The sequence below is a fragment of the Oryzias latipes genome, chromosome 2 (genome assembly GCF_053564925.1).
Source record: "Oryzias latipes strain Hd-rR chromosome 2, Olatipes_Hd-rR_3.1".
NCBI classification, from domain to species: Eukaryota; Metazoa; Chordata; class Actinopteri; order Beloniformes; family Adrianichthyidae; genus Oryzias; species Oryzias latipes.
In genome coordinates, this window is record NC_136238.1 from 49,907,180 (window position 1) to 49,921,935 (window position 14,756).

Below are 14,756 nucleotides of genomic sequence, written 5' to 3' on the forward strand. Positions count from 1 at the left end.
GAGGTCCAGCCTTGATTAAGCCAACAGGACAACATCATCTGCAAAGAGCAGAAAGGAAAACCTATGGTCCCCAAACCAACCTCCTCCTGCCCCTGGTGAGCATAAAATGACTTGAATCTTGCTTATATTTTGGCATTAGATGGAGACTGAAGCATTACCAGGTTTAATGGTATGAATAGAAAAACTAAAATATGACCATTGTGTTTGTGACTGAAAGATAGAATGAAGTAGACATAAATCTGATGGAGAAATCAATAGAATCTGCAGTTTGGATCAGTTTCTATTGAAAAAGGCTGCATAAATATGACAGACAGCTTTCAGGTTCAGATTCTGAAAAACAGCAGAAATTATCTGATGGAGGCTCTCATTTCTCCTCATTATTCTTCCAAACAGCCCAATCAAGTTGGCCCAAAGGCACATTGGCAGAGCAACATGTTGTCTATTAAGAACCTACTCAGCTGTGCTACAAATAACAACAAACATCCAAACCACAACGCTAAACAATCAAGACCAACACAACTGTCTACATCCAGAATCCAGCAAATATCCCAAACAGAACATTATTACCCACAATGCAACTGCACAGGTCCTGCAGCAGACAGGGTCTTTCCAAGAACTTTATTAGTCTCATCTATTTAAAACTGGAAATATTTTTCTTCAACGTTTAAACCACATCCAGCCCATCAACAGCCAGAACATCAGTGACATCAGCGTCTGATCTTCATCACATCATCATCATCATCACCTCTACGTTTTTACAATCTGATGGATTTCAGTCTTTCTGCAGCTTCTCATCAACTGGATTGTCAAATATTTTATTTTCCTGTTTTATGTGTCCTGGTGGTGCTGAAGAATGAAAGATCCTTCTACCTGCAGTCATTCCTGAAGGAAGCTGATTGCAGCTGTTCTCTCCTGACAGATGGAATGATGGGAAATGAAGTTCATGTTGAAGTGTGCTCCAAGCAGAACAGAAAGGTCTCAGGACTTGGATCAGCTGCTGCTCTCTGGGAGCGTGCACGTGCTGCTGCATGTGCTTCTGTCATGGCGTTCTGGATGAGCTGCTGAGGTCTGTTTGCATCCAGACTCTCAGCTGCTTTAGTCAAACTGCTGAGCCATGGAACAATGGAGCCGTTTCTGAAGGAAGAGGATCAAACATGATGCTCTGCAGGAAGTGGAGGTTTTTTAGAGTCTCCAGACTGTTTCTGAACGGCCAAAGAAAAGCAGCTGATGTGCTTCTGTCTCCTACCAGCAGGGAGCGCTCTCAGCCGGACAGAACAGATCCTCAATGCTGCTCTGAGAAGGACTCTTCTGTTCCAGAAGCAGAGACTGTTCACATCCAGGAGAATCTGGACTCCAAGGAATCCCAGAGAATCTCCTCTCTGCTGTTTGGACACTTTGACCAGCAGAGGGCAGCAGAACTTTCAGCAACTCTGGATCTGATCCACAAAAACAATCCATGGATGATCAGATTTCAGAAGATTTGAAGGATCAAAGACAAAGATGTTGTGAAGAGAAGATGTGAGAAGAAAGTCCAGAATGAATCCACTCTGACTTGTCCTCATGTCTCTGAAGCTTGTGTCTTCATGTCTTCACCTCAGAGTTTCTTCTGGATTCCATGGGGATCAATAATATTGATCATGTTCTGTTGTCATCAGAACTTCAGGCTTTTCTCTGCTGATGATCTCTGAGCTGAACTTCTTGGAGGAATTCCTGAATCTGGGATTTGGAGCAAACAGTCAGAACAAAGGAGGTTTCCATTTCTTCTAAGCTCTGCCAGAAGAAAAGAGCTGAAGTTGGTTCAGTTAAGAACCAACATACAGAGTATATCAAATGGCCTCGTCACTGCAGAGATATAAAACAATGTTGTATTTAAATTATTTTCAGGCACAATATGATCTTTCAGCCTACTAATATTTTAATCCCTGTTTTAAGTCGTACATTAGAAGAACTGTTAGTCCTGTTTTTGACCATTTTAAGAATAGTAATAATAATAATAAACTTTATTTGTGTAGCACCTTTCAAGATAAAAATAAAACACAGTACAACATAGTAAAACACAGAGAATAATACAAAAAAATAGTTAAGAAAAAGCAATTTCAAACAGGTTTTTAGCTTTTTTTTTTTTAAACGAAAACACTGAGGCTGAGAGGAAGGGAGTAGAGCCCTGCGCTGGACTATTTTTTTCATCCCGCTCCCGCCCGCGCCTGCCGTATACCAATCCCGCCCGCTCCCGCGACGTGTGCATTACACTCCCGCCCGCAACCTGCAATATGTACGTCCACTCCCATCCGCACCGCAAAACTCTGAGAATTTAGTCCCGCACAATCATAGAGATGCATTGATTTTGTATCTTCTCCTGCAGAAAAAAACACGCATTTGTATTGATATTATTAAAGAGCTCAGAGGGATGGGATTCTGCTTCTTGCTGTAAAATGTGACAGTCTTTAAAAATGATCCTCCCGTGTGTGTGCGTGTGTCTGCGTGTGTGTCTGGGCGTGTGTCTGCGCGTGTGTCTGTGCGCAGACAGACGCCCTGAAGTGCTGAACCAGCTGGTAAAGATGCAGGTCAAAGTCATTTGAATTTAAGGAGGAAAAAAAACATTGTAATGCTTCAACAGTACGACGGAGTTTTGGGGCCACCACAAAAAAGGGAAAAAAAGTAAAATTACGAGTTTTTGTCTGATGGAGTTGCAGTAATCAAGAAGAGGTGAAATAAAAAGCGTGGATGAGCATCTCCGACTCAGAACGCATAACAATTGGACTCAGTTTTGCAATGTTTTTAAGATGATAAAGACAAGAGCGTACAAGTGACCCAATGTGGGAGTCAAGGGGTAAAACTGGGTTGAGGGTTACCCTGAGGTTCCTGACAGATGATTTGATAGAGGAAGCAAGTGGACAAAACCACCGGACTATCTGGGGGGAACTGTCAGGAGCACAGACTAGGAACCTCCGTTTTGACTTCATTTAGTTGGAGAAAGTTGTTATTTATCCAACTCTTGACTGAATCCAGACACCTGCATAAAATCTGTATTTTAAAAATATCCTGCGGTTTAAAAGTCTGTCCAGGGGGGTATTCCAGAAAGCAGGTTCTGCTAGCTCCCACGATAAGTTTGAGGCTAAGGAAGTTGATAACCTCAGCTTTCAGTTCCAGAAATGGAGGTATGTTTCAGGGTAGGTCAAGTTACCATGGCAACTCATGCTCTGAACATAACCTGGTCTGGAGCAGGTTTAGTTGAAGGTTAGTTTGTTTACAGAGAGGTGAAGCAGCATGGCGTGTCCATTTGAAGATGATTTAGTGGATGAAGAAGCTCAGATAATACTTTTTCCACAGTGAGAGGCTGATAAGACCACATATGGATGTTGGAAAGATAAACTTTTTTACTTTGATCTAACTTAATTATTTGCTTCAATTAAAATAATTAAAAATATTTTTTGTTAAGTCAGTCTAAAAATTACACGTAGTTTTCAGACATTTAGTTTTCCTTACATTCAAATTAATTCAATAAGTAGGTGTAACTTTGGTGCTGCTGTTAGATCGGCACCGCAAGGGATTGTGGGATACCATTCCCTTTGCCTGTGTGGACGGATTTGGGTTTAAGTGTGGGTTTTTGACCAAATGTGTTTAGTTGTTTAGCTGTTTTACTGTGTTTTGCCGAGTTATTTTGTCCTACTATGCTTACGTCTCTGCACCATGAGTGAGAGGGAGGGAGAGGATGATGAGTTTATATAGCACCCCTACAAGTATTTCATATCATGACAATGTTGAAAAATTCCTAACAGTTAGTACAGCCCAACGTCTGCAAACACTTCCTCATTCACAACTCAGAGAGAGCCAAACAGCGCTCTTTTTTTTCCTCTCCCCTCAGGAGCACCCAAGACAACGCCTCCTTCTGTCGCCGCGTTGCCTCCATGACAACCAAAGTCACAAAAGTCCGGAGGAGGTCCGCGGAAGATGGAAATGCTGCTATGTAGTCCTCAGAACGTCTACGTTTGATAGTTTCAGCATTGTATAGTGTAACTGCAAAAATCAGATACGGGTCACTTTTAAAAGATGATGTAAGCGGGTCATCAAAAAAATCGGATATAGTCAGAAAATCGGATATGAACATCAAGACCTGCAGTGGAAATGCGGCCTTAGACAAAAGAGAGTTCAAGAATTATAATTCATTAAGATGGAAAAAATTGAACTGGAGTAATATGATGCTGTATGGACAATTATTGAGTTTTATAGACATAAGAAATTAGGTTGAATAAATGTAACTCAATTCCTTGTTACCAGTAGAAGTAATTCATTTAAGCTGTCAAAATTGGATAAGTTTTATATATATATATATATATATATATATATATATATATATATATATATATATATATATATATATATATATATATATATATATATATATATGCGCGTCACATGAAAATGGAAATAAGATCAGAAACTCGTGCGTTTACTTTGTCTGTTCTTCTACTACAAGCAGAAACTCTTTGTTTTGCAGATGCAGCCGTGTTACTTTTTTGATGGACGTATAATCTTCATACGCCGTCATTAAAATCTCAGACTCCGTCTCACTGAAATATAGCGCTTTCTTTCTTTTTTTTCACCACGCGTTTCCATGGTGACTCCAGAAATCTGCGATCTATTGAGAATGTCTTTATGTACTGTGCGTTAACCCAGGGTTACCAAGTCGAGCGTAGTTACGCCAACTCATATCCGGTCTTTTGGAACCGACATACCCAGAGTAAGCAAGTTCAGGAGGATTTCAGCCAGAGTTCAGGCTCAAAGTCAGGGGAGTTTAAACATGCTTCCTGGAATACCCCCCTGGAGGTGACACCTCCTCCTGCCCCCTGAAGGAGCAGCAGAGAGGAAGTGGAGCAGCTGAGGGTTCTGCTCCTGTGGAGAGTGAAGCTCCCACACAGACTCTGCTGGGGGGCGGAGCTGCTGCTCAGGTGTCCTGTAGGCGTGTCAGCAGGTGAAGGACTGCAGTCACAGAAAGGTGCAGCAGCTGACCTTTGACCTCTGAGCGGCTCTGTTCTGCTCCAAGAGAGATTAGATTAGATTCAGCTTTATTGTCGTTGCACATAAACAGATACAACGAAATGAAATGCAGTTTGTGTTTAACCAAAGTACAACAAGCAGTAAAGTGAAGGATGGAAACATATAACTATAGGTTAAATATAGAAATATGAGTTAGCTATGAAAACATTGTACAAGATATTATTACTATTTAGAGTTCTGTCCAGATTTCCAGGTTGACTGATTAGAAATGTACAGGAATACTATATATTTGCATTTAGGGCTGAGTGTATTTACAGTGTAATCTATTCCATACATGTGCAAAGGAGACAAAACTGTTCCTCAGTCTGCTGTGGGTGGGACCGGCTGATGACCTGCTGTTGCCATGGAAACAGACTTTGGAGCGCAGAAGCTGCAAATAAATCTGGTTTCTTCCTGCAGGGTTTGTCTGTCAGACCTTCTTCAGGCAGAAGAGTCCAGAACCAGATTCTAAATCCTGAAGGTCTTTTTCACAAACACAAACCCTGATAGAGAATCTCAAACATCTGACTTTCAGAGACGCTTCAGGAATCCTGTTGGAGGAGTTTTGGGTCAAAGAAGAGAAAATGAGAAGAAAATAGAAATGATGGGAAATTGAAACAGAGTTTAAAAGTTTTTTTCTGATCCAGTTCCCTGAGACTTCCATCATGTGATGTTTGGAGAAAAAGAAAAAACTCCAAATCTGTTGATGTTTTCCAGAAGAAAACAATGAAATCATAAATCCAGTCAATGATTAAACATCAACCAATCAGCTGTTTACTGCATAACAGATCATTCCACTTTATGATCTCCTTCAGGGTCAGACCATGTCCTTCAGGTCCAAAGTCCACAGGAATCTGCTTCCTGGCTGCATTCAGAACCGTTCTGAAACTGGAGCCGGTTGGACTTCAGGAACACAAAGCGGTTCCTAAGATCCAGAGGAAGAAGTCAAAGAAAGAACAGCTGCATTTGTGTCAGAGGGGTGAGTTGATGGAACAGCTGGGATGGAAAGAATGTGGATGTTTGCATTTCAAAGACTTTCAGAAGAAGTTCTTGAATGTTAGGACTCAGCTGGGAGCCTCTTTGTTGGAATCCTAAAGGATCCTGGCTGAGATCAGATCAGATTGATCCATTAGTTTGGAGTTCTGGATCAGGAAGTGATGAAATGATTTGGAGGAGTTGAAAGGGGGATCAATCATCTGAGCTTCAGCTTTTTCAGTCCTATTTCATCTGGTTGTGATTTTTCTTTTTTCATTTTGTTTTTACATTTTGATTATATTCTATGCAAAGCACTTTGAATGACGTGTTGGATGATAAAGGATGATTTGATTTGGTCTGCAAACAGACGGAGGCTTTTTAGGATCTTCAAACACTGACCTCTGCAGGGCGGAATAGGAAGTGCAGCTTGATGTCTGACTGGATTAAATGTTTGATCTTCATCAGATGAAATGAGAGGCTCTCATGTGAGGAAGAACATCTGAACAGCTTTGATCATTTTCTGCTGCTTTTGCTCTGATGTTGCTTCAATTCTGATTCAATGTGTTTGGATTTCAACTCACTTCATGGATTTTCTTCAGAGCGGCTCTGGATTCTGGACATGAAGGAAAACAGGTCAAAGGTCAAATGTCATTGAGGGAACACTGAGTTCATCCAGATGTTTAGTTTTAGTCCAGAAAAACATCAGAAAGAGAAGTTGGTTCAGATCCACAGAGTCCTGCAGGGATCAGAGTCCTGATGCTGCTGCAGACAGAACTGATCAGAACATTTGAAACATCATCTGAATGAAAGAAGAAAGACTTTTCTGCTGCAGCAAACAAAGGATTGATGAAGATGTTGAGGATTGAAAATGAAGCAACTTGATCCTGATGTACAGATGATGATGATGATGATGATGATGGTTTCCTCTGCAGGTGAAGGAGGAAGGTGTGTGTGAGCTGATGTGGATCCAGTGAATCCAGCAGCATGGATCAGTGGGAGGAGCCACAGGAGGGAGCCCCTCCCTCTAGAAGCAGAGATGGTAACCATGACAACCAGAGCAAAGCTCAGAGGTGAGATGAACATCTCCAACTGTCCATGATCTTCTCCATGTCAGAGCTCAGGACTCACACCAGCAACCTTCATTCTTCACAGGAACCAACCTGGACCTGGACCTGGACCTGGACCTGGATCTGGACCTGGATCCAGCTGGGGGTCCATGAGTGACAGATCAAGGGATGTTAATCCTAACTTCAAGAACATCCATCCAGGAGTGGAACAGTGAGTGTTTGTCAGAGTTTTTGGAGGCTGGATTCTAGTTCAGATGATCAACAGTTTTCAGATGAAGGACTTGAGGTCTGGTTCAGTTCTGGATCTCTCTGATCAGACTCACTTGGAGCATCATGTGTGTGATGAGATCTTTTCAGTTGAGTCTTCTGAGAGTCTCTGAGAGACATCAGAGATGTTGGAGAAGAAAACATGTTGACTGCTGACTCTGACTGACAGCAGCTCCAGTCTAATGAGAAGAATCACTGCAGACTCCTAGGATTCAGATTTTCATGCTTTCCAAACATCACATTGTTCTAGTTGGACTTTCTGCTCTCAGAATTTCTCCATTTCTACATGGAGAATTGGAATCAGCTTTTCTAGAAAAAAGTCTGGATTGACTGACAGAAAATGCTGAAAGCTGGAAACTGTTGATCCAAACATGTCATGTTATTCCAGACTAAACAGCTCAGTCTGTGTTCATGTCAAAGTCCATCAGCTGTTCATGAAGAAGCAGATCCTCCAACACTCTGATGCTTTGGTGTTTGCAGAGGTCAACAGGTCACACAGAGAGTCCAGTCTGCAGCCTCCAGCTGTGGCTCCATGAAGAGTGACCGGTCCAAATGGAGACCTCCGGACTTCAGAACTGAACCAGGACCTTCAGACTCACAGTAAGAAGCAGTTTCTAGTGAACAAAGCAGAGTTCAGCTCTCAGCAGGAACAACAATGTTCTCATCAAGAACATCAGCTGATCCATCCAGGAAGGTCAACCATCTGCTGTGAGCGCTTTAGGTCTGAGAGGAAAGAAAAGAGTTGGACAACTCTGGAGGACACAAAGCTCAGTCTGTGAGGATGAAGCAAACAGCTGAACTTTTCTCTGAGCTCAGTCCAGACATGAGCTCCAAACACAGCTAAGGCATCATTTAGACCTTCAGATGGACTAGATCTGCTCTGGTTTCACCTGGAAACACATTTGCTCACATTCAGCACAGTCTGGATCCCAATATCTGAGTCTGAAGATCAGAGAGGATCTGCTCCATGATCAGAGTCAGTCTGGAACTTCCCACTGACTGCTTTGATTGTTGTTCACTAACGTTTCTCCTTAGTGTCCACAGAAAGAAGAAGAGGAGCGGACCCCAGTCTGCAGAAAGAGCCAGAGCTGGTGAGTCAGAGCCTGATCATCTGCTGATGGATTCTTCTGGAAACATGTGGAACACTCATGAAGGAGCTTTCTTCTCTGCTCTGTCAGCAGATGTTGGTCTGCAGGAGATGTTTGGAGAACATCAGATCAGTCTGAGGAGCAGAAGTCAACATGTGGCTGAAGGAACTGAAGAAGCAGGAAGAGAAACGCTCCTCAACAGGGTCTACACTGAGCTCTACATCACAGAGGGACTGAGACCAGAGGCTCACACCCAACATGAGGTGATGCAGCTGGAGACCACCACCAAGACCAACCAGCTCCATGACACTGCAATCAAGAACCCAGACATCTTCAAAGTCCTCCCTGACCAACACAGATCCATCAGAGTGGTTCTGACCAGCGGAGTTGCTGGAGCTGGAAAAAGCTTCTCAGTGCAGAAGTTCACTCTGGACTGGGCCGAGGGCTTGGAGAACCAAGACATCAGTGCTGTGGTTCCTCTGTCATTCAGGGAGATGAACTTGATCAGAGATGAGCAGCACAGTCTTCTCACTCTGATCCAGCTGTTCCATCCAACACTCCAGAAGATCCCAGCAGAACAGCTGTCTGTCTGCAAACTTCTGTTCATCTTTGATGGTCTGGATGAAAGCAGACTTTCTCTGGACTTCAACAACAGTCCGCTGGTGTCTGATGTCACACACAAGTCCTCAGTCAACGTGCTGCTCACTAACCTCATCCAGGGACGTCTGCTGCCCTCAGCTCTGGTCTGGATCACTTCCAGACCTGCAGCAGCCAATCAGATCCCTCCTTCATGTGTGGACAGACTGACAGAAGTCCGAGGCTTCAATGATGCTCAGAAGGAGGAGTACTTCAGGAGGAGGTTCCCAGATGGAGAGCTGTCCAGCAGAATCATCTCCCACATCAAGGGCTCCATGTCCCTCTACATCATGTGTGAAGTTCCAGTCTTCTGCTGGATCACTGCTGTGGTTCTGGAGAACCTGCTGACCACAAAGAAGAGGAGAAAGCTGCCCACCACCCTGACTGACATGTACTCCCACTTCCTGATGGTCCAGACAAAGAGGAAGAAGAACAAGTACCAGCAGGAACATCAGACAAGTCCAGACAGGGAAGTTCTTCTGAAGCTGGGGAGGCTGGCATTTGAACATCTGGAGAAAGGAAACATTGTGTTCTACCAAGAAGACCTGCAGCAGTGTGGTCTGGATGTCACAGAGGCCTCAGTGTACTCTGGAGTTTGTACTGAGATCTTCAGAAGAGAGTGTGAGATCTTCCAGAAAGCGGTCTACAGCTTTGTTCATCTGAGCGTTCAGGAGTTTCTGGCTGCAGTCTACATGTTCCACTGTTACTCCAACAGGAAGGTAGAGGTCATTGAGGACTTCCTGAAGGACAACATGGAGAACCCATCCCTGGATGAGTTTCTGAGTGGAGTCATGGAGAAATCCCTGCAGAGTCAAACTGGACACCTGGACCTGCTGGTTCGCTTCCTTCATGGTCTCTCTGTGGAGTCCAACCAGAGACTCTTAGGAGGCCTGCTGGATCAGACAGAGAAGAATCCAGAAACCATCCAGAGAGCCATCAACAACCTGAAGGAGATCAACAGTGGAGGAGTTTCTCCTGACAGAAGCATCAACATCTATCACTGTCTGATGGAGATGAAGGACTTCTCAGTTCATCAGGAGATCCAAGAGCTCCTGAAGTCAGAGAACAAATCAGAGAAGGAACTCTCAGAGATCCACTGCTCAGCTCTGGCCTACACTCTGCTGATGTCAGAGGAGGTTCTGGATGAGCTGGACCTGAACCAGTACAAGTACAAGACATCATCATCAGAGGGTAGACGGAGACTGATCCCAGCTGTGAGGAACTGCAGGAAGTTCAGGTGAGTCCAGAAGTGATTGTGATGATAAATCAGATCAGTGTTTAGATTGATTTACAAAGAATGAAAGGTTTGAAAGAGACTATAAATAAAAACATGAAAGAAGAAAATCAGTTTGTTTTTAACACTCATACAATCTTTTAGCTAAAGAACAAAGAAGGATCATATTTGTCCAAATGAAATCCAATCCAGAACCTTCAGAAAGGTTTGAACCCAAAGCAGATGGTCCAGAATGAAGGGATGTCTTCATTTCCACAATGTCAGTCATTCTAGAAGCACATTTCTACAATGCCAGTCATTCTAGAAGCACATTTCTACAATGTCAGTCATTCTAGAAGCACATTTCTACAATGTCAGTCATTCTAGAAGCACATTTCTACAATGTCAGTCATTCTAGAAGCACATTTCTACAATGTCAGTCATTCTATAAGCACATTTCTACAATGTCAGTCATTCTAGAAGCACATTTCTACAATGTCAGTTATTCTAGAAGCACATTTCTAGAATGCTCTTTCTTCCGTTCATCATCTTCTTTCTAGAAAAATCATTGAACTGTGAATGAAACAGTTTGACTAAAAGAAGAAACTGAAGCAGAAACTTGATTTCTTTGGTTCTTCTAGATCAGACACGGTTCTGTTTTTTCACATACCGTATGTTCACGACCATAGGGCATACTGGGTTATAGGGTGGGGTCTCAGTTATGGGTAATCTTTTGGTATTTGGCACATACAATACCTGCACTGGGTGTTAAGGCACAATAACACAACATACTGGTAAAACATGCATGCTAGCACTGAACCCTTCCTGCTGTGATGTTTCTGACCGCGGGGGAGATCCCATTCAGGCTGACGGCGGATCGTCCTTCAATGGTCACTTCTCTGTTTGAACCCTCAGAGCCCCCAGAGCGGGTTAATAGTAGAACCAGAACCTTTTTTTTAAATGACTGTTCTCCCTAACTGAGTAACACAAACTGAATGTGCGCTCACATACTCACTTGGCTGAGTGTCTGACTGCTCCTTTTGCAAACAAGGGAGCATGGCACGCAGGAACTCAGCACACACATTTCAGCACACACACACACACTCATTGTGGAACAAAAGCAGTGGTAGAAAAACTGAGTTGGTTCTCATGCCGTCTTCTTCTACTTCTCTGCTGATGTCCCAAAACTACACATTAGGTACACCGCCTCATAGGGCGCCCCCTACAGTTTGGAGAAATGTAAGACTTTTAAGTGCGCCTTATAGTCGTAAAAATATAAGGTACCTGACATGTTTCAATAGACGTCTTCATAGTCAAGGAGGACTCTTACTCTGACTCTGAACAATGAAGCTTAGCATCACAGCTAACTGTCACTTTAGCCTCTTTCTACCATGAAGAGCTTCTGGAAAGTTCTGCCTTAAGGTTGGTGCTGCTGTGGTTCTGTTCATGACGGGAGACGTGGACCTGAGGAGGAAACTGGATTCAAAGTTCTGCAACAGAACAGGAAGATGAACTGTTGTTGTTTACAGCTTCAGAGCTGAAAACATGAAAATATCAGTTTGGAAATGGAAACAGAAAACTCTCAGAAAACTGGATCAGAACCAACATTTAAAAACTGTCAATCATCATCATCATCATGGTCAGAGTGACAGCTGTCAGTCTCTGGGATCCAGATGTTCTACTGGTAACTTTGGGGTTCAGACCTCAGATCACTGACAGACTGAGGGCAGCATGAAGCTCCATGGAGCTCCACCTTCTCTCCTCCAGCTGCAGATGAAAGAAAGATCTGAGAGAGACTGATGAGGAGGACTGCTTCATGATGAAGATGAAGCTCTGATGAAGAGACAAATGTCCAACTGGAACTTCATCACAGCCTGAATTCATCATAGATCACCTGTTTCTGTCTTTCTTTCTCTTCACAGAATTCCAGCACATTGTGAACTCTCAGAGACTCACTGGGAAATTGTGACCTCAGCTCTGAAGTCCAACCTGTCCCACCTGACAGAACTGAACCTGAGCTACAACAGCCTGAAGGATCCATCCATGATGGAGGTTCTGTGTTCTGGACTGGAGAGTCCAAACTGCAGACTGCAGACTCTGAGGTCAGAACATTGAAGCTGCTGGTTGGTTCATTTCTACATTTGTATTTCTTCACTGAAGCTGAAAGGTTTGGATTCAAAGATTTTCTGGATTTTCCACAAATTGAACATCTTTGATTCTTTGAAGAGTCTGCAGTGGAAGAAAACAGCTGCTTAGATTTTCTGTAGAACAAAGATGTTTCCATGGCAACAGAAGCTTCAGCTGTTGAAACATTTGACAGATTTCTGAGTTTAAAGAGTCAGAAAACAAACAAGAACTGAAACTAATGACAGACTAGTCATCCTGATCAAACCTGTTTGAAAGCTGACAGAGGTCAAAGTTCAAATCAGACGCAGCAGAGCACGTGAGCGTGCACACACACACACACACACACACACACAGACATAAGTGTGAGTCAGACTAGAGAGGAAAATCAGAGAAAGGAGAGTTTGGGTGCAGAAATGAAAGAATTGAGTAAACCTGCAGAGGCAGATCTGTAGCTGCACATCAGTTTAATGTCAGACAATATTTTCAATGACCAGAGTCTACCAGGTTCAAGTTATAAGATTAACAATATTTGATAAAGGATTAAATGAGTTTAGCGTCAGCACGCTGCACCACAGCCACACTTCTGTCAGAGATCAGTGGTCCAGAGTGTCAGAATCTCTCAGTCTTCTGTTCTCTCCAATGGTTAACTAGACTCCTTCTGAGGGGGTTCCTCTGTGTGGATCAGTTTCCATGGGAACCAGAGTCTGGGACTCAGAAACTGGACTTTAATGTTGAAATGAAACATTTATTGTTCACATTTAGATAAACAGATGATCTTCATTTGTAATTGTCACTGGTACAGAACATTATAAAAACTGATCTTTGCACTGAAAAAAAGGATTTGTAGAACCAACACAGTTAAATAGTGGAAACCCGTTCCTACCAATTGTTTTTAGTTGAATTTGCATGTTTACCCCCTTCCTCATATAACCTCATATTAGGGTGAGGGGGTGGGGGGTCTAGCCTGCGATGCGCCTTGGGGGGGGGCTACTTGGCAGTGACCCCCCTCCTATGGTTGCCGTATGGAGTGGGCCCCCCTCTTTTGGTTTTATTTGCACCTTAGACATGTAGGGTCCTTGGTAGGGGGGGTGTTTGGACATCACTGGCAGCAAGCAGCAGATGTTCTCCCAGCACCCTACCCGCCAATTTTAACCGCACCTTAGACATTTAGGGCCCCTTGGTGGGGAGGGTGAGGGGACGTCACTGTGAGTAATCAGGAGATGTCCCCTTAGTGCCCTACTCGCCAATTTTAACTGAACCCCCCTTTGTACACACACCCCTCCCCCTTCAATATATACATTCCAACATAAACACACACACATGCACACACACATCCTCTCAAACACACATACACGCACACACATTTTGCAAGGAAGGTGGGACCTGGGTCCATCTGTCCCCTACCCCTTCCCTGGTGGGGGGTGTGGGCCTCTTGGCGATGGCGGCCGTGTCCCCTGGGTGCCAGCTCCCTGGGCCCGGCGGTGCTCTCTCCGCACGGTGGGGGAGTTCATATTACACCTGAGCCGGGGGTGTTTGTGTCCCTGGGGGGTGGGTCCTGGTCCTTGCCCCTGAGCGCTGGGCCCCGCCAAACTTCCAACATGGCCGAGCCTGGTCGGGCCATATTTATAACACCCCTTGTGGGCCCCCTTTTTTCCCCGGGGTTCCCCCCTCCTGGGCGGGGGCGGCGGGCCCCTGCCTTGCTCCTCCCTGGACCAACCGTGGGCTGGGTGGGTGGCTGCCTGGAGTGCCGAGCGGGTCTCCCTTGGAGGGTCCTGGCTCGTACCTGGGGTTGGGGCGGGGGGATGCCCGGAACTCCTGGGTGGTGGTGGGGTGCTCGTCTGGGGCTGTGGGCGTCCTTCTCCGGTGGGGCCCTGCGTTGGGCTCTTCCGGCGTGGCTGGGGGGCTGCTTTCCTTGCTGGGCTGGGGCGGCGCTCTCTTTCCCTCCGCGCCTCCCTGCTCTCTGGCTCTGGGGGCCTCGCGGCGGTCCTGCTGGCCCTGGTCTTGGTCGCCCGGGGGGCGGTTGTTCCCTGCCTGTTCCCGTGTGGCGTTGGAGGAATTCCGGCTGCCGCTGCTGCTGCGGCGGGGGTCTGGATGTGGGGGTGGCTGGGTGCTCCTCCTCCTTCTTTTCACATTCCACCATCCATTTTACAAGAACATAAACACTCACTTGAGCACAGGTGTTAGCTCACCTTTGCACTAACAGTTTGCATGATTGAATGAATGAAAGATTTCACACTAGTTGGTTTAAAGGCATGAATATGCGTTCGTGAACACTATCTGTTTTGTGTGCATGTTGACATGTGGACATTTTTTGCAGCTAGCAGGTGTGTTGATAATATTTGAGTG

General features: G+C 44.6%; 1 protein-coding gene across 4 annotated transcripts in view; it reads left to right on the forward strand.

The window, feature by feature from the left end:
• The first annotated feature begins 5,826 nt into the window (after window positions 1–5,826).
• The window catches only part of LOC144988962 (NLR family CARD domain-containing protein 3-like), a 207,703-nt gene continuing 198,773 nt past the window's right edge, over window positions 5,827–14,756 (forward strand). Inside the window, exons 1-7 of one of the 4 annotated variants that reach the window (XM_078940420.1) lie at window positions 5,827–6,016; window positions 6,945–7,082; window positions 7,165–7,290; window positions 7,827–7,946; window positions 8,382–8,437; window positions 8,525–10,307; window positions 12,206–12,385. In XM_078940420.1, the coding sequence (XP_078796546.1) occupies window positions 6,997–7,082; window positions 7,165–7,290; window positions 7,827–7,946; window positions 8,382–8,437; window positions 8,525–10,307; window positions 12,206–12,385 (2,351 nt within the window). In that variant the 5' untranslated portion in view covers window positions 5,827–6,016; window positions 6,945–6,996. The remainder of the gene's footprint in view (window positions 6,017–6,944; window positions 7,083–7,164; window positions 7,291–7,826; window positions 7,947–8,381; window positions 8,438–8,524; window positions 10,308–12,205; window positions 12,386–14,756) is intronic. The other 3 variants (XM_078940426.1, XM_078940434.1, XM_078940441.1) reach the window with 3 other exon arrangements.